The 20,277-nt window shown below is 48.6% G+C and overlaps 1 protein-coding gene across 1 annotated transcript; it reads left to right on the forward strand.

Moving 5' to 3' along the window:
• The first annotated feature begins 1,033 nt into the window (after positions 1-1,033).
• On the forward strand, positions 1,034-19,992 carry LOC125953412 (ral guanine nucleotide dissociation stimulator-like 1). Its single transcript, XM_049682998.1, has 8 exons — positions 1,034-1,549; positions 10,570-11,260; positions 13,711-13,815; positions 16,727-17,000; positions 17,085-17,211; positions 17,269-17,785; positions 17,856-18,478; positions 18,541-19,992. The coding sequence occupies exons 2-8, from the start codon at positions 10,820-10,822 to the stop codon at positions 19,154-19,156; spliced, it is 2,703 nt and encodes a 900-aa protein (XP_049538955.1). The 5' UTR covers positions 1,034-1,549; positions 10,570-10,819; the 3' UTR covers positions 19,157-19,992.
• The last annotated feature ends 285 nt before the right edge of the window (positions 19,993-20,277 follow it).

Consider the following 20,277-nt stretch of genomic DNA (forward strand, 5'->3'; position numbering starts at 1 on the left):
TCACACATAGACACAAAAACGTGGCGCCGGAAGTGGCGAGAAGAATCACCCCACATTCGCTTTTCAATCCATCTATCACTCTGCAAAAGCAAGCCGGCCAGCAGACTGGCATTGATTCGGTTGCGTTGTTAAGTAATCCAAGCGATTAAGTTGATCAGTTGAATTGATCTTCACTTAAACGCTTCCTTAAAGGTTCTGCACATGGTATTTGGCACGAGTAGCATTCCCAACGACAATGGCTTTACAACGCAACCGATTTTCCGGAAAGCTCACCCACGATTTTCCGGAAAACTTTTCGTCCAACTCAACCCAAAACGATCAAATCGATTAAAACGAAAACTTGGGCTAGTTAAAAACGATAAAAACGAAAACTTGGTTTCGTTAAAAACGATAAAACGAAACTCCGCAAGATTAAAAAAACCGTTATTCAAATATACCGTTGTAATCGCTGCAAAATTGGGGGTTTTCAACACTTTTTAGCACGTTTCGTGAATTTCACGATTTAGGTAAACATGATAAAAGCAAAATATAATAATATTTTGCTACTCCCGCCATGATTCTCGCTGAAAAATCAACCCTGCCGGCCTTACAAACCGAGCAACACGTGAAAACCTGCAGCATGATACGCAATAGCTCGGGCAGGAACAACGAAAAAGGATTCTAAACCCTTTTGCAACGCTAGGAGAACCAATCAGTCGACTCACAATCATCTACAGCGAGCACAGATCCGAGGGATTGAGGGATAAACACTTGTTTTAAGCTGTTGAACGGATTTAGACAATCAGGCTGTGTTTTAGAGCTTTATTGGACTATTTTCAAGCAGAATACGACCTTAAACTGTCTCACAAACATATTTGCCGAACTGTACTGAGGTCTGTCGTGAATTTAATTTTTGTAGAATCACGCTAACAGATCCCAGGATTGTTGACTCCTACGGTGCTATTTGACCTCAACGTTCTCTTCTACGTAATTTGTTTTAATTAACATCTATAACTCATCGAAATAATAAGCACAATATGCAATGTATAAAATGCTTCAACAATTGAGAAACACTTGTTAAACAGAACAAAATTGCGGGGAAATATCTGTGCAACGGGAACTCAATTTTAAGGTAAATTCTTTTAGTAACCGAAAGAAATATTATCATAAAACCCTTAGCATCAACATAAATGCATCTATCACTGCACAAATTAATCATAAAAAACTGATCAAAAACTCCCAACTTCTTCACGAAGATGACAAATATGAATACTAGTTATCCGTGCTAGCTATCATCATACTACTACCGGCTCGATTCTACCCCATCCCGTCAGTGTTGTCCCATGTGTTGCTGGTCGTACTGCGCATGCTTGAGGCCATGGGTCTTCCCACCCCAAACAAGCGTGGGGGGCTTGCTCGGAGATGACTTCTCATTCAGTCAGCGAGTGTCGTGCCGTTCGCATCGTTCGTCGATGGTGCTCCCGCGAACAACCGCGAAGACTCGCTCCTGTTAAAGCCGCGAGAAGTTAACGTCGTCGTCGCGAGTTAAAGTTCTCCGAACGGGGTGCAGGTTAGCCATTTGCTGTTACCCTCAGTGTTGAGCGTAACTCGTAATCACACTGCCAGTGTATTCCGGTGACGATAGGAGGGACTGTGTGTTTTCGTTGTGACAATCATGCTGGTCATAATCTCCCCTTGTGTCTAGTTCCTTCCTATTTCCCGTCGTGATAGCGATTTCCCTAAAGTCTCCGCGGTGAAAGTGTCTCTAAACACGCGTACCTGGGAGGGAACGGTGATGAATGTTTTAGTATTGCTTCACCGCTACAAAGTGATCATTGGCCGTGTGGTGTTGCAGTTTGCAGTGCGAAGGGTCGAACCGTGATCTGAACCTTACTCAACGTAAAAGAGGACTTTGCCTGCGAGGAGAGAGATCATAATCATAAGTTTACAATCATAATGGCCGCGCGTAATAGCATAGGATGCCGGTGGAGCAGCAGCGGCAGCTTTAGCGCGCGCAAAACACAGCGCTTTGCTGTTGCTACGTTACCTACGGTTAGGGACACCCAACTAGAGAGAGCGAGTGAGCGAGTGGAAGAGAGCGAGAGTTATATAAAAGATCGAATCCAAGGAACGGCTGCAAACAGCACCTTCTACGATAAGCTAGCAGTCGATGCAGCAGCAGAAACAGCAATCATCACTCGCTGCCATCTCTCGCACACCTTTGATGGGGGTTGTTTTGTCAGCAAATATGAACTCACTCCACTCCCGCACATCCTCCCGGATGGCACACCCGCCCGTAAACACCCTTTAAAGCAACCCTTTCCAGCGAGCAAAACCATTGATGCATGCTGATGCACACACACACACACCTTCCTATCGCTGTGTGATGCGAGTGCGCGCAACCCTCGATGACGGAAGTCGTCATCGGCACGACCGTGACACGCCGTTGGCCATCAGATCGTCGTGCAGGCGGCCGTCCCAAACAAAACAAAACAAATGCTCCCCCAAAAAGCCGCCGGCATCGTCGTAGTCGGCGTCGTCGTCGTCGTCGTCGTCGGCAGAAAGCATGAAATGAAATCAAAAATGTCAAGCGCCGAGTGGGGAGGGTTTGTTGCGGGACCGTACGTCATTGCCAGTTCGTTTTCTCTGCCAATTATCATTAAAAGTCCATTACCGAAGCATTAGAGGATGAGAGAGTGCTTCGAGTTGCGGTGTTTTATGTTGGTACAAATCGAGGCGGAGACCGCACAATCCGTACAGTAACAACAGCACAGCGCAGCGCTCACGGTGTGCCTGTATTCGAGAGTTTATTGCATTTCCGGTACAACGCCGCGCCGCATGCAAACCACAAAACCCCGGCCTTAGGGTTTGGGGTATCGAGAGCGAAATTCCTTTCTATAAATACAACGGTCGCAAAATCTTTGCTTTCGATCCGTTCGAACGGTAGCGTCCTCCTCGCGTGCACGTGCCTTGCCGAGGCGGTGGAGGCGCCCAACATCACAGCGTTACGTGTGTATGTGAGTCTGTGTCTGTGTCTGTGAGTCCTTTGATCATGGGATGGTCAAGGGCTGGTTGCTTTTTTGGGGAAAGATAACCCTGCGCTCTCGTTAGTGGTCAGCAGGGACCACGTTCGGTGGTTTCGATTGATATTCGCTCACGAAGGGTTTTCCTCAAGGGTCAAGGGTGTAATGGGGATGAGTTTAGCGAGGTAATTAAAAATAACACAGCAGTTCCTTCACCTCGCATCCGGTTTTAGATGCGAGAAGGGATGGAAATGGAAACAAAGCCAACGAAAGGGTACAATAACCCTTATCTTCTGAACTTTTCCTGCACACATTTCCTGTTTTTGTGGCAACATGTCTTGGGATAGGAAAAACAAGCATTACTGTTGCTAAATCAAACTTTTTGGTACTAGTTAGTAAAGGATTTATTAGCTTTGATGTGTGGATGAAATCAAATAAACGTAGCAAGCAACGTCCTTCGTGGGTTATTGATTCTTAATTGATCATTTGCGATGCTTAATTGATTCTGATGCCTTTTCTAAATTGCGAGTCCTTTACTAGTCCCTTGCGCCCTATTTTTCTCCATTTCTTCCAAGCAATCAAACTATGATGGGATCCCCATTCGCAATGCATAATTAAGCCAGATGGAGCAGATTTCCATAACGACTTGTTCCAACATCGGTAGCATCCTGCTGCTGCTGCTGCTACCGCTGGTCTGAACACTCATCACAAGCATTGCTGCCATCATCATAACGATGGCCGTAGCGTAGCGAGCATAAAGATATAAGTTTTAACTGCGAACGAACGAAGGATCTGTTTGACTGACAGCTGGATAGCAATCTGGGATGGAATCTAAAATCGGGATTGAGTGGAGCAGAGCGGTGCTTGTGCTGAGAGGCTGTTTCAATTTTCCTATTTTCAGTTGAAGAAACACTTCACTTCACAGAAGCTGAGCCAGCAGCAAGCGCGTGTGAGTGTCGGTATACGGTATTGGTTGCTGGATTTGTCGGAAATCCGGACTGGCTGCCACCGGCGATTGACACTACATTCTGGCAGCAACGTCCACTCCGGTGCTGCTGTCCTGTCGCAGGACGATAAAAGGACGGTATAAAGCCTTTACCGGTCGTGTCGTGCGGTGCGTTCTCTAGGCTGGTTTCCTGATTCCCGGGCTGGTACATGTCCTCAAACGATGCCAGCATTGGACGGAGGGGAGGCACTTGTCTTTATTGTCACCGTACCGTCATCGTCGTACCGCAGCCGGCGTTTGCTCATTGAAGTACGATGAAAGGACGTCTAGTGGAATGAAATCTAGGTCATAAAATGCTTCTACCTTTGTTGAGGCTCCGATTACTTCAGGGCAGTTCCAGCAGCGAGCGAGCTCATTTCATTACTTAAAATTACGACCAACGTAGGACGCTTGTGACAGTTTCCTCCGTTCCTCCGTTCGGTGTAGTTGACTTGTTTGGCCGCAGTGTATTTTGCCAGAGTAAACAATATTAGTTCTCTAAACAACGATTCAACTGTAGGAGAGCATGAATACGAACTACACTCCTTGCGAACGAGTCGCAAGCTGGTTCAAGGTAACAAGGTATGTTGTGCACGGTATGGCTCACGACCCTCCCTGAGACAAATGGCAGAGAGACCGCAATCACACGGGCCAATGATGATCACTTAGAAACGCACCGTTTGGCATCTCATCGCGGTGCATCGCGGTGCATCGTGTTACTGCATCCACTCACTGCGTTGCCACTTGATGCATCCGCATTCGCTTGGCCCTGGTAGGGGAGAGGCAAGGTGGTTTGCGATTCACCGCCTCCCCTCCCTGTCGACCACAGATGCAGCAGCAGCAGTGCATTATGTACCACCATCACCGGCGCTCTGACTCTTACGACGATGGTGGTCTGTTCATCTTTGGCGATTTTTTTTCCTCTCTCTCTCGTTACGAGTACTGCTGTTCACACACTATTGGTTGCTGTCACAGCAACCATTTGACAACGCATTACGCGATGCACACGAAGGCATAATTTTTGTTCGCTTAACATTCCTGGATGGATTACGCTGTTTGTTTGTTTTGCGAAGGGGAGATGGTACCGATGCTCCTCATAATATCGGTGTGGCTGGAAATAGAACTTTGATATTGCGTGGCCGCAAATAGAGAACGGTTTCAGATGAGAGCGTGCAGCAACAGGTAGAGCAATAGTAGGGGTGGTATGTGATGAGGTGTTTAATATTTTTGATGTTGACAACTTATATTATGTCACACGTTTCCGTTTCTGGCTGTTTGCGGTATGTTGTTTCCTATTGACGTGACGGAAATAAATGGCAAGTGTATTTGCACTAGCATTGAACTGTTCGATACTTAACTCAAACTCCATTTCCATTAAACGCGGTTGGCATTTCCATAAATAGATCTCGCGTGATGGTAGTTGATGGGAAGCAGCACAGCCTACTTTGTATGAGGAAATGTGTTGCGTAGATGGAAATGGTTTCTAAAGGATTTCAACCTGGCTCATAGAGCATCACACTGCTCTGTGTGATATTACTGGAACCTAGAATATATAAACGACTGATTCTTAAAAATTTCCTGTTAAAATAGAAAAGATACTAGTCTGTATCGAACATTTTTGGTAAAAGATAAAGTTATCATAAACCAAAACTCAAACGAATCTGCGCATGAGCTGAGAATCTGGTGCAAAACCAATAAACCTCACACTGAACTCTCACCTTTCCGTTGGGTAATTTTTCACTTTTCAACTCCTGCAACTCGCATCTGCGTCGATCTGTCCTCAAACTTTGACCTTCTCAGAACCCCAGAACCAATTTGCGATAAATTCGAACGCTCGAAGTTCTCGAATTCCAACCCGGTACCGAGGGGGGCCGCTGTCCGAAATCCGTTTCGCAAAATAACCTGTTTCTGCCTTCTGCCTCTGAGCTGATCGAACGTTCGATTTCCCCTCGCCCATTCGCTTCGCATAATCACCACCCTGTGGGGTGCGGCTTTAACGCGCTGATATTTGAGAGGGTTGTTATCAACAGCAGCAACAGCAAAGAAAAAAAGCAAAAGTAATCGTGCTGGTGAGCGAAAAAGTCAAACCAGTCAGAGTCGGTGGCTGGCTGGCGCGCGCACTCGCCTTAGTCTCGCCTGCAGGCAAACTTTCCACTTTGGCACGACCATTTCTGGTGGTGAAACCAGTTTCGATTTCGAAACACGTTTCGCTGAGCACATGCCAGCACCAGCACCAGCAGTAACAGCAGGTTAGATACAAGCTCTTTACTGATCGGCGTCGTCAAAGTTTTGAAGAGACCAGTGAGTGAGTTCGGTGACAAAAACGTTTTTTCGGCGGGGGCATTAGCCACCGGATCGAATGGGGGAAAAAGGGGTCCCAGACAATTCGCTGGAAATGAAGGATCCCGGAGCTCCGGAGGAGAAAACAAAGAACATCCGCAACACTCGTTTTCACCCGTGCGTGACTCGCACGACCCAAGCTGGAACAGATGGGCGAACACAATGTAGCCACGGCTGCCTCCGGTTGCCCCGGTGGAGACCACGCGGCCCCGGCATGCTCCGTCCAGACAAAAGACTCGCGTGCCTGCCTCGTCGTACGTCGTCGTACGCTAGACTGCGGGCCGGAGTACTCAAGAGCCCACTTCAGAGGAGACTCTGAAGGCCCTCACCGATCCGCGCTGGATGATGCTGGTACTACACAAGCCGCCGGGAACACAGGAAGCACTGGACGCGGTCCAATGGGACCGATACGACCGGCGCTTTCCCATTGTTCGGCGCCCAGGATGGCTTCATTAGCCCACCAGCAGCAGCAGCAGCAGCTCGTTCGCTGATCATGGGAATGCTGCCTGCCAATCACCGGCCAGCCGCCAGTAAGCCTTCTTGGCATGCGGCACTCGTCGCGAAATGAATTGATTCTTCCTTTCCGAGCGCCATTTTGCGGTGATTACAACTTCGCGGCCACGAAGATTGCAAAGTGATTGAAAAATGGCCCTCCCGGTCACCCTTTTCCACAACTTCTGCAGCATGTTCCGGAATTCCGTTCTGTTTAGTGTATCCCGTGCCAAACATTCCAATCTGCTGGCAGGCATTCCAAAGGCAGGAGTTGCAGAAAGAGGTGGGAGGGATTTTCTTTTGACAAGAAGGAAAACCTCCTCGAGCTATTAATAGCTCGTCCCACACGAACACGAAACAAACGAAACGGTGCGAACCGAGCCGCGCGGCCAACGCGGTTCAAATGATGGTGATTCATCGTTCCGCCCGGCGTTTGGATTCCGCAAAGCGAAGGTGGCGATCGGCGAAATTGATGGATCGAAATAGCGTCCACGTCCACCCACGTCCGTCAATTTCCCGGTGGAGAGGATGAAGCAGCAGAGAAGGAATCCCGGGACTTCGCTCGGGAAAAACTGTTATTGGTGTGTGGATGTTGACGTCGTTGTCGTCGTCGTCGTCAAAGTTTCATCTGGCGGGATACACCTTTACCTCCGGAGAAGTTAGGGAGTAGCATACGTAAAGGGCAAAAGGTGGCTACTCGATTGCTACTCGATCACGGTTGATTAACTAGAGCAACGGCGCGGATGGTTCGGTGCCGATCCGTCCATCGCTAGTGCCTCGTCGGATCATGTTTAATCAGGTGAAAGAACGTCGCGCCGTTCTTCCGGTTCGCTTCCTTCTGGGGCACACGTGCCACTGCCGATTGCACGGTAACATATAGGGCGACAAGCATGAACTTATGCTTCTCCAAACGATTTTGCAACATAGTTCGTGGTACGCACAATCTGCTAAAACAACACATCAGCAGCATCTCGCATCCTTCGCGGTCATCTCGCATCCCTTGAGATCGATTTGTTATTTTGATTGGAACCGCAGGAGGAACGGAGGAAGACCTTGAGAGAATCTTTTCACGGACACGGCAAACCGGGCACGTTGTGCGCCACGGCCGTGTTCGCTGACCAAAACAGCACCAACTGGTGCGCTCTACGGGAGCATGGGTTTACTCATAACTCTCGCTGCGAAACGAACACCCAAACATCGTCATTTGTCTTCAGCGGCCGTGCTGTGGTCTCTCGTTGCGCCATTTCCTTTGTGTCTCACGGCGCTGGTCTGGCGGGTTTGGTGTTATTCCTGCATTATGTTGCTGGTCGGTCGGTTGGTGACGATGGTAAGCGTCCCGATTACTCACTCTCACTCGTGCGTCTAGACCGGCAAACAGCACACACTAGAGATGGTTTATATCGTTGGCAATTATGCTGCATATGCCTGCAGTCATTATGCTGGCTTTTAATATGTACAACTATGTTTTAAACAATTTCCTCATTTGGCTCCGGGCGTACTGAGACCACCTCCGGGGCAGCCTTTGGAAGAACACTTCCTGGCAACAACAACCGGTCTTTGTTGGGCAGAATGGCTGCTAGACAAACGCTATCAGGAGCTCTGGAAGCGATAGAAGGATGGGCTAGACGCTAAGCCGCTTGGCGAACTTCAAACTACTTCCGCTACAATAAATCTTTCTCCCTTTTGGCAAAACATTGTGGAGTTGATGTTATTGCTGCTCCTTTTATGACCATCGCTTCGGTATTCGGTTTGGAAATGGCAAAGACGGCGACGCTGGTCCAGGACGCGTCCAGGAAGGGCATTCCTTCTCTCGCGTACGCGTGCTCACATGCTGGCAAGCTATGGCGTTGCGGGTGCAACCACGCGCCAATGCCAAACACGGACATACGGTCGTGGAGTCGTTGTCGGTGTCCAGACCGCCAAGACCGACGGCGACGGTCGGCGAGTTGCACTTTTGCCAGCACCAGCTGGTGAGGGGTGAGTTGAACGAACGCACCGAGCTCCTTTGGACATGCTCGATGCCAATCTGCCGCTCCTAGATGCCACGTTGGTCTGGCACCAGGAAGCAAACGAAGGAACGAGTTAAATGTGAGTGTAGTGGAGGTTGTGCGTTTCGTTGTGCAAACAGTGACACCGAGGGTAAAAGTGCACGTGAACGCCGGTACCGTGCTTCCGTCGGTCGGTTCTGACATACTGCTGCTGCTGCGGATGTTGGCAGATATTGAAAAATCTAATTACGACTCGTAGCGCCCATCCTGACATTTACTTTTCCCACTTACGATCGCTTTCTAGCGGAAAAAAGGGGGTTTCATATTGAATGGATTTTACTCGTGATTGGTTTCACACGACGAGGCTGAAGTATTTTACAGGAATGCGGGAAACAGCAGCATCAACTGTGCTTGTCAGGGAAATCAAGGATCGATTGTAACAGTCACGTTTATTAGTTTATTATTAGTTATTAGTTATTACTAGTTTTGATTTAAGCAAAAAAAGGTGCTTATTGATAACTAGGGTTAAGGATATTGAATATTGAATTGAAAATAATCTGAGCAGCTAATCAAAGGAGCCTATGGCGCTCTGGTTCTTAAATCCTGCGTCCATAGGATTCGCCTTCTCTGATCCCCCAAACGATTTCGATTGACATTTCGAACGAGAGAAGGCTTTAAACACTCGAATACCAGTAAATATTTTGCTTTTCAATCTGTTTACTGAGTGTTCTATTTGAAAACCTCTCTCTCCACCGAATCGTCTCCGGTCTCCGGTTTCCACTTTCAGCAGCTCGTTAGTAGGAATTAGGCTAACGACAAGACCCTCGCCGCAACTGCGAGCTATGTTATGAGAAAATGGCCGGAGACTCGCTGTTGGAAACCAACTCCAACTGACCACTCGATCGCTGTCTATTAGTAAACGGATGGTGCCTTGTTCCACATCACCTGCAGCGTGCACACTGCTGCTGCACATGTAGACCGGGTAGACAAAGTCGCTAGCTGCTGGTCGATGTTTGGATTAGATGCATAAACAGTAAGCCACACACAGTGTGATTCCTCTTTGTGTTTGGAAATCTTCAAGTTTCCACCATTGGGTACACTGTTGTTGGGTCCTTCCGGTCCTTCCGAGGTTCCTGGCAGTACAAATGTGACTAATAATCCAACGATTATCGATCCGCTCGAGCCCCGTGATATCATGGTGCAACCATTGCAACAGTAGAAACCACATTAGTCACCACATTCGTGCGGTTCCTAATCGTGGGTGCACGCGTTTCGATCGATCGATGGGTGTTCTAGCGCCCTAAAGGAGTGCTACAACTCCAAACACACCACATATGTGTGTCAACGGGCTGGGAAATGATTCATCAATCGTTCACATTGGTCAGAACCGGAGGGAACGCTGACGGCTACAACGACGACGACGACGCCGACTACGACGGTGCGCGAATGTCACGTGGACACACTAACGATATACCGGAAGTGCTGGAAGAAGCGGGCAACTGGAAATTCTTTGTGGTCGCGCGAGAACCACGAATGGGGCAGGAGCACGTGTTCGTTTGCTTATTTGGTATTGATTGGATGGGATAAAGGACGACCTCGAATGGCGATAGGTCGACCGAAACGTATACTTAAAGCGAGCTGCGTTGGGGAACTCGCTGGAGGATCTTGTCGTGTGCGTTGGAGAGAATTCTCCAAAAAGGGATGTGAAGCAAGTTTGGGCTCCTGAAATGTACTTATCCAATTCTACCACTCCTATTATCAGGCTAGACGACCAAGACAGTCTCGTTCTAAGTGATTCACTTCAATTGACCGTAATTGAGAAGTGCGGAGTCGGCTTAAGGCCCCGGAACGGCTTAATTAAAGTGACGCGTGGGCCATCGATTGGTCCGTCGGATCACGGCCAGGTCAATTGGACGTTAAAACTGAGCAGTGTGCGTGTGCGTGTGTTTGTGTGCGCGGTGCACGAATGTTGATAGACGCTCGAGAGCAAACGTGACGCGCGCGCGCACCAAATGTTTTGCCCGAGCAACGAAACGCTTCAGAATCTGACCGAAAAGACGAAACTATTGGCCCACAAATGTACGCAGCAGATACGGGCCGGCGTTACGACGGCGGTGCACGTACCGAGTGGACAAGAACCATCGCAACAGCAGCAGCAGCAGCAGCAGCAGCAGCAGCATCAGGGAGAAGTCCATGGTCCGGGTGCAGCGAGTACAGATATGCCGGCGAGTAAGGGTAGTGAGCAGACGCAGCGAACTGCGACGACCGCGACGACGAGTGAGGGTTTGTCGAACAGTGCCGATGGCGGGAAGAGCACTCTGCGTTGCTTCTGCCCGTGCAAGGGAACGTTCAGTAAGATCATGGGCAAGAAGTTGGCCGGCAAGCTACAGCATCAACAGCACCAGCAGCAGGAGCATCAACAGAGTCAGCGCACCACCAGGTGGTATGTGAAGGTAATACAAATGGCAGCTTGGTGCCGGCCACCGATGCCCGGAGTCGTAACGTTGTGGACGTAGATGTGGTTTGAAGTAGAAGATTTGAATCGAGGTTATGAGTTCGTTTGTGATCGACCGCTCCAGGAGGGGAGGGGGAGGTTCAATGTTTGGTCTATGAGCTGAGCACGAACAGGGTCAACGTTCAGCTGATGTGTCTTCTACAGTTGTTGAATTTGACGTTCGAGTAATCACTAGGGAATGCGTGCTAGTACTCGTACTACGCGGTCTTTAACACACGATATTATGACCTCCATCAATTCGTAAATGTTAGCATTCCGAACATTCCGTGTAGTCTGATCATCTGTAGCTTCTCGATACAACTGGATGGTGGACTTAAAGATGAATTTCCATAATTCCTACCGAATTTTAAACTGGACAAGGGGTTTATTTTGCCTTATTTATTTAAAACTTCTTGAGTTTACTACGTTCTCCATAGTTATAAATAATTGTTTGATAATATTCTTTTAAACACGCTTAGATAATAAAATTTTAGATGGAACTTTTTATCGACACTCTTTAATCAATCTATCTCATTTTAATTTAGTGTAACATGTTTACTGTTAAACATTCATTTGCTGTTAAATAACAGATGACAAACCAACCAGTTAATTGTTGTTCTCGTTACGCACTCACGTTTGTCAGTAATCATTGTGGTTAGCGCTTCTCGCGCTTCTCCCAAGGAAAGCGGCTATTGATCTTGGCGAGCGAGCGAAAGCCAAACAAAATAATAAACAAATAGTTACTCTGTCCCGATAAGTCAGTCACTTCACAGCGGCTAATGGCTCATTAGTGATGGTGTAAATCGTTCACTCGTTCCCACTACCAACAGCTACACCACACTGTAAACAACGCTTTAAACAAATTAGTTATCAGCTGGATGCAACGAACAAGCTCTCAAGCCCTTCTTCTTTCCGTGACGACCAAATCGACCATCACGACCTTTGCTCACACCCCGTGAGTCAGCGCATCGGTTACGACGCCGTTCGTCTTGCCGTCCCTACGGAGCACGACGACGACGATGGCGATAGCTTCACACTTTGGGGCTTATCACCGAGGTTCACGATACGATATGCAGGCCGGAACCAAATAACGCTCCCGCTCGTGGCACACGAGCACTGTACTCCGAACAACAATCACAAACCCGGGGGGCGCGTGTTGTGTCAGAAGTCGATAGGGGAATAGCGAAAGGCAACGCCCGATGAGTTCTGGTCTGCGTGAAGTGACGCCACTAGATGAGCTGGAGAAAAGTTTAATTTAAGAATCATACGGAGCGGACTGATTGTACTTGAATTAATGAAGATACGCAGCGTAGGTCTGGTCGATTGATCTCGGACCTCCCCGGGGGTACTTCTTCTCCTACCAGCAGCAGCCCTTCGCTGAGAAGCACCTTTTCCGCCCCGAAAAATTTCGTCTCGGTCTCGCTTCGGTATCCGGAAAAGTAGAAAGAATAGCGTGACCCACGGAAAAAGAGGTACGGTTCACTGCGCACCGCCCGCCGTCTCTTCGCGGCGCCAGAATCGCCCGGGAGTCCAGGGCATTCAAATTGGATCGCTCGCACGTTGGCGTTCGTCGGCGCACTGAACCCCGACGCTTAATACCATTACACGGGTCACCATTTGCTCCCCACGTGCACAATATCTACGTCGTAGAAACGCCGGAATATTCATGAATTGGTTAGTGTTGGCCTATTGTCGCCGTGAGCCTCACGCGTGACTGGAACGCGCCGTCGTCGTCTTAGCGCGTGCGTTGGGCTACATGGTGAAGCAGAAGAAGTCTTCTTCAGTTTTGAAGGGAGTTTCGGAAGAAGTAGTACCATCGACCAATTGTTGGATTGTGCTTCCCCACCCCATCATCCGCGTGATTCATCGCGTGGTGCCGCGTCCATCGGTGGATTACAACCGTTCAGGGATTTTTCTTCAGTTCCCGCCCGAACGCTCGAGAGACACCGGAAAGACGGGACGAGACCATTAGACGAGACCGCCATTCAAAATGCTCACGTGCTGTGACCGTTTACAGCCGTGCCGCGGGTCGACTTAGAAGAAGAATGACCGCGGCGGTGGGCTCCATTGTCTTTCTTAGGTTTAATTAGCGAACAGAATGGTGGCCAATTGTCTTTGGAAGTTGGTGGCATGCCTGCCGTGGCCACAACATCTTGAACTTGGCCCTGAACCTTCATTACGCGGGGTGGGGTTAGCGTCGATTTCAGTTCCAGCTACTCGTGCACGTCATTTTGCCATCATTTCGTTGTTGCTGCTGCTACGTGGTTGAGCGTTCGAATTAGTTAGAAATGATTTTTAGTACTTTAGACTTGCACTAGCTTCCAAAGTGGAACGATGATTTAATGGCAATTTTCTCTTTCTTTTCTTTCTTTTCTCTCTCTGTTGTTCCATCGGTTTCATTCCAACCAGCAGCCCACCTGGCGGTTATGGGGCGAAGAGCGCGAAGAGAACGCCATTTACACGGTTTACCTTAAGAAGGTTCGCTACCACCGACCAACGCCCAGTGCCAGCAGTGTAAGTATACCATTCCCGATTGACGACCTGTGGTCGTGGTCTTGCTGTACTCCATTTAGTAGGTTTTTGGTCCAGATCTGCTGCATTACCCTAGAATAGTGTATACCCTGGCAAGCATGAGCTTCTAATCAGGACACCAGACAGGCTAATTTGGGTTGGCTCGATGCTCTCTTTCTGCATCGATGCCATCGGGTAGACTTCAACCATGGTATCAACTCCCCGATTTTCCACCTCGAGATGATTCTATGCTGCATGTGCTCTTGCAGGTCACGATCGATCGAAGAGGATTTTTCTAGCTAAATGGGTTAGTGCAGAATGGCAGCCAGATGCATTTGGCCACAGAGTGGTCGACCGGAGATGATGATGATGAGGATGAGAACCGGCCAGCACCTTTTGCTACGGCTACTGTATAGGGGTCCGGCAAGAGAATTGAATCATGGAAATTGTCAAGCCACCACGTTCCCCGGCGGATGCGGCCTATGATGGATGCTAATGACATTTCGCTGCCGAAGCATGAAGCTATGTAGCAGCAACCGGCGGCTCTTTTGCACTTAATTTAAATAGCTTTCCTAATTACACCTGGTGCATCCGGCGAATCATGGAAGAATGGGTTCTGGATTAATTGGCTTAAAGGAATTAGCCAAAGTTCTCTTTCAGAAAGATTCAATAGTAAGTTAAATTAATAATTTAATTGAAGTCGCATTCGTGGAGGTTACAAAAGCCACGAATAGCGTTTAGGGTTCGTTCAATGCTTCTCCAGCAAGAGGGCTTTAAGGAACAGTTATCTGTGCTCCAAACCATCGATGAATCATGAAGTCAATGAGATGAATCATTGATTTTTTAAATGATTTAGCTAGTACATACGTTGGCAATACTGACAATGTAAACGATGCTTTATAGAAATTAACTGAAAACACTGAATAATAAAATTTAACTGAAAGCAACAGAGAACGTCAAAAGATGCACCTGTGCAATAGAATCACAATGGCAATAGAAGACAGCAAATAAATAGAATCATTGTTATTTGCAAAGTAATGCATTCTGGAACACTAGATAGATGGTACCTGATTTTTTCATGACCTAACTAATCTGTGGATCTAACAGAGTAGGCCTGCGTGTCTAAACTTCGTGCAATTCAAATTGGAATGAATAAATCATTGAAATGAATCATTTGTATTTCCTTACTCGAGCTATCATGTGTATCTCTCAATCAACCTTTCTTCTTTGGATTAAAGCGTCTGAAAAATCGAATGCAATAGATAGCTCAAAATATATATCCATCCCCTCACACTGACGGATTCATGATGAACGATCAGTTTTCATCGTGTTTTGCTTTACCACCCGCTGTCCAATCAATCATAAGCCACGGCCGCAATCGATCGTAAATTGTTTAACCCATCGCCACCAGCAGCCCTTGATGGACCGATACGCAGTCTAATGACACTGAGCGGTGGTTTGTCCCCGGGGGTCGGTTGCAATTTATGATTATGGTTGCAATCGGGAACGTGGGAATCACCGGCACGGGAGAGGAAGTTGCATAACACGCACCATCCCTCGGCACTATCCGCGCCGGCTGTCTAATCACTATCCCGATTGCATCTCACTCTCTGTCTCTCTCAAGTGAAGCATCACTCAGCTCGGTTGGCGCTAATGTTTTGACAAATTGGCCAGACCTTCGGGATGTCACCTGCAGCGGACAGTAATGAATGAGCCCTCCTCTTGGTGACACATCCAGCGCCACAGGGGAGCAATAGGTCCGTTGCACTTTACCGGACCCCGAGGCCCAGCCCGGTAAGCCGGTCAGTTGCTGAGCCAGCAGAACTAAGGTTTAGTGGGGTGAGAAAATAACAAGGAACGAGGCGCAGCACATGTTGACCATTCGTGAAACAATACGCAAACACAATGCAAACGCTGTTGTCTGACACTCCGCTGCTGTGGGCTGCAGGGAGAAGCTGGTGGAAAATCGATAGCCCACATCATTTACATACCGAACGGCTGAACGGTAGTAGATACCAATGGTAGTCTCTTTGTTGTGTACACAAACACCCGCACACACACACACACACTCGTACGGAGGGTTGTGTTTTTCACCGTACCGTCAAGCGAAAGGTAATCAATCCAGAATGCCGCCATCGCCGGTGACTCATGTTTCAAATTAAAATGGATTCGAATGTTGTTTTTGTTGAAAATGTTGTTTGGATTGATTAAAATGGCGAACAACGGCAGCCGGAGCAGTAGCGGGGCTGTACAGCGCAGCGAAATGATGAATTAATCAATTTCTTGTTCGGTGTTGGCTACACGAGTGCATTCCTACGTTCTGCATTGGCTCTTAATTCCTGTAGACTGTTTTCAAAACATGGGGATTTCTCTGAAATGCACTCGAAAGGTTTACTTGGTTTACTTTTGGAATATTTTCCCTCAAATGCATTATTTTCTGCCATCTTAAAGGCAAAAAAGGGGCCTTTTTTAAATATTAAATATCGTTACTTAATAAAGAAGATTCTGAAGTCTCTTATTCGTTTTTGGTTGTTAGTCGCTAGTGATTTATGCAGATCCTGATCGAGCAACGCCACCAATTATTCATCGTTTATTATTTTAATCACCGTTTTAAAATCGAGATTTTAACTCCTTGAGCCCAGTGATCAATTGGTCACAATAAAGATCCACATACGCTACACGTTTAATTGTCCTTAGGAAGAGGAACTAATCTGCGCACACAATTTGATAAAGAAAAAAAGTTAAGATGAATAAAAATATATGCTTAATTAATCATTCAATGATTGGTACCAGTTCTCAGCTCAGTGGATTAATTAGCGCCCTAGTTCAACAACTCCTGACGTCATCATATCACCAACCGACACTCCGATGCTAATTGGAACCAATTCTTTCCTTTCTTCTCTTCCATCTGCAGCAAGACTCGGACGATGAGATATCGCACCTGGAGTGGGAAACGGTGCGAGTGCGGTTCGTGAAGGCGGCCACCCTCTCCCGGCTCGTCGACGCGCTGGCCACCGATGATGGCGAGCTGGAGAGCACGTTCGTCAACGTGTTCCTTAACACCTACCGCACGTTCGCCCAGCCGGAGAAGGTGCTCGATCTGCTGCTCGAACGCTACGAGAAGCTGCACAGCGAACCGGGGCTCGTGCAGCCAGAATCCGTGTCCGATCAGCACAAGAAAACTCTAGGTGCGTGGTCACGGTGCACCTGCGGTTTCTGCTGGCCACTAGCAACATTCTAACTCCGTATTTGTATTTGCTTTCGTTTTTCAGTCTCTGTACTGCACGTGTGGCTCGACGGGTTCCCGGAGGACTGGGACACGGATAATCTGCAAAGGCTGCTAGCGTTCACCTCAAAGCGTTTGCCAAAATCGGAAATACACGTTAAAGCTTTAAATAGGTAAGGCTCGCTTTGCGGTGTTGAAGCTCTAATCTCTAATCACTTTTCGTTCGCCAGGTTTACGAATAGGTTAGACAAGTACAGTAGAATACCACCGCCGTTGCCATGGTCGAACGATTATCACGATTTCACCGACCAGTTCGGTGGTCTCTGCCTCACGCCAGCCTTTCGCGGTCCACCGTCCCACCTGCTGCACTCGTACCGCTTTCCCAACATTCCGGTGAAGCACTTTGCCGAGCAGCTAACACGGATGGACATGGAGCTGTTCAAGCGCCTAATACCACACCAGTGTCTGGGTGCGATCTGGTCGAACCGGGATAAGCACGAGTGTGGCTCGGTGTTGGCGACTGTTACCCAGTTCAATGCCGTTTCGTTTCGCGTCATCTCGAGCATCCTGATCGAGCCACGGCTGAAGCCACAGGAGCGTGCCCTGCTCATCTCGACCTGGATCGATATTGCGCAGGAACTGCGGTTGCTGAAGAACTTTTCCTCGCTCAAGGCCATCATCTCCGGTCTGCAGTCGAACGCGGTTTATCGGCTGTCGAAGACGTGGGCCGTACTGCCAAGGGATAAGGTAAAGGGATAGCACTGAGCACTGCAAGTGAACCTCCTCTAATAACTGTTCGCCTCTTCATCCGTTCTAGTTGGAGCTGTACAACGAGCTGGCGAGGATCTTCTCGGAGGATAACAATGCGTGGGCCCAGCGAGAGGTGCTGATGCGCGAGGGAACGGCCAAGTTTGCCGACACGGTCGGTGAGAACGATCGTCACCTGCAGAAGGTGTTCCAGAAGCAGAACACACTGATCAGCCACGGCACGATACCGTACCTTGGGACGTTTCTGACCGATCTGACCATGATACATGCCGCCATTCCGGATACGCTGCAGGATGGACTGATCAATTTTGACAAGCGACGCAAGGAGTTTGAGGTGCTCGCACAGATTAAGCTGCTACAGGGTGCGGCCAACACGTACCATCTACCGGATGATCCACTGTTTGATCGCTGGTTTGCCTCGTTGCTGGTACTGGACGAACGGGAGGCGCACACACTGAGCTGTTCGCTTGAACCGGCGCCCGAAATGGCCAAGAGGCCACCGGTACCGGTACCACAGCATAGTCACGGGATGAGTGGTGGTGGTGGTGGAGCGGCGCTCAATGCCGGCAGTGGGACACCGGGCCACAAGAAAAGCGATTCCATTGCGTCGAACTCGAGCAGTGGAGCCGGTTCTCAGTTCTACTGTGATATCAACAGCACCTCCAATGCTAGGTAAGGCGTACGCATGCACATGCACATGCACACGTATTAATATGCTGCTCTTTTCCTAACAGCTACAGTTCGCGCAATAATTCGCTCGATCGCGATGCGACACCACCGAACGCATCGCTTCTGTCCGCTGCCAGCAGTGTATCGTCACTGTCCATGGATTCGACGACCTCGAGCAGTCAACGGTCGAACCATCCGAGTCAGAACGGTGGCACGGTCCGTACACCACAGTCTTCCCGGGCACACAACAACAGCACGGCATCGGGCAAGAGTGGGAATGGAAGCGCACACACCGAAACACCGATCATCAATGGTCAGCTGGTGCAGAGTTCGCCCCTTAAAGGCAGCTCACCCGATTTCTACATCATCAAGGTGACGTACGAGACGGAGCAGGTCGAGCTGGATGGGATTGTGCTGTACAAGAGCATCATGCTGGCGAACAATGAGCGTACACCGCAGGTCATACGGAATGCGATGCTCAAGCTGGGACTCGAGGGTGATCCCGATCGGTACACGCTGGCGCAGGTTCTACCCGATAAGGAACTGCTGCTCCCGAACAATGCGAACGTGTACTACGCCGTTAATACGGCGTACAATTTGAACTTTATTTTGCGCCCCAAAAAGGATGGTGCTGGTGGTGCGGCGAGTGGTCCTGCCGGAGTTGGCAGTGGTCGGCCTTAGGCGGGCCTTAGCCCCGTGCTCTACTGTAAAAACTGCTTTCTTTAGTGTAAGAAACACACACGACGGTGATCTGATATTGTTGCTTGTTTTTAATCTCAAACGATATTGAGACACCCTTTGGTGTCCTTTGCGCGATCGGAATTGTACAGTTTTTTTTTATTTAATCGACAGTTTTTAGAAAAGTACCACTGACGCGAAGGTACACGCGGATCACAGGCATGGCCGACGGATGTGTTTGTGATGTTGAAGGTCGCGCTTAAGGTGGAGTAGGCTGACGATACCTAGGAAGGGTTGCTAGGCCACAGTTTCAAGACAAAGAAGCCGTAAAAAACACATTCTAACGCATGGTATTACATGAATGCTACTTAGACTACTAGGAATCGAACAAGATGTTGCGTGAAACCATTGTAAAGCGGTGTAGAGTTTAGCCTGGGCCGATTTTGGGTGTTGTTTGTTTTTGAACGTCACCGTTTCGCGGCGCGATCGCAGGCCAGGTTAATCGCTAAACCGATACCACACCATACGAGCTTCTTCGGTAACACGGACGGAGGATGACGGATGAGAGGTCTCTTTTCTGGAATCTATACAACAGGAAAGGAATGTGAATGGTATCTGTCTGCCGCGCTCGGTTATTCGGTGCCGCACACGCACGTGTACAAGTATTTTACTAGCGGATAACAAATAAACGGAACACAAAATTCAAGGTATTCAAAAGTATTTTCCGGCGCAGGAGTTTTATTTTCCACCGAAACGAAAATCCGTCATGTGCTCAAGGGTTAATGTGTCTTCGCTAGAGGCACCCGACGACAAGCAAAACGCAGCAGTCGTGGAATATTTTCCAAGAGTAAAATATAAGTGGCTGTTTCAGGACGAGGATCTTCCTTTTTTCAGCGACACTGACATCAAAAATGGAGCAAGGATCACCTGGTTCGAAAGGGAATCTATACCAGAAGCGGGAGAATGGTCATCATCAACGCAAGAGCTAGCTGTAGCACTACATGAGACGACCCAGAACTACGCAGCTCCGTTTCCGAGAGATAGTTGCAGTTCCTTCCGTAGCACGTCCAACAATCCTTCGACTCACGACACATCACGTCCGGCTTCAAGTCGGACAGACAACC

Source organism: Anopheles darlingi, chromosome 3 (genome assembly GCF_943734745.1).
Source record: "Anopheles darlingi chromosome 3, idAnoDarlMG_H_01, whole genome shotgun sequence".
In the NCBI taxonomy this organism is placed as follows: domain Eukaryota; kingdom Metazoa; phylum Arthropoda; class Insecta; order Diptera; family Culicidae; genus Anopheles; species Anopheles darlingi.

What these genes read in the sequence shown, in the direction of transcription:
- LOC125953412 (XM_049682998.1), top strand. Translation starts at nt 10,820, where the DNA reads ATGTTTTGCCCGAGCAACGAAACGCTTCAGAATCTGACCGAAAAGACG. An exon ending in CAACGCCCAGTGCCAGCAGT is followed by an intron (nt 13,816 to 16,726) that starts GTAAGTATACCA and finishes TTCCATCTGCAG; the next exon opens with CAAGACTCGGACGATGAGAT. An exon ending in CACGTTAAAGCTTTAAATAG is followed by an intron (nt 17,212 to 17,268) that starts GTAAGGCTCGCT and finishes TTCGTTCGCCAG; the next exon opens with GTTTACGAATAGGTTAGACA.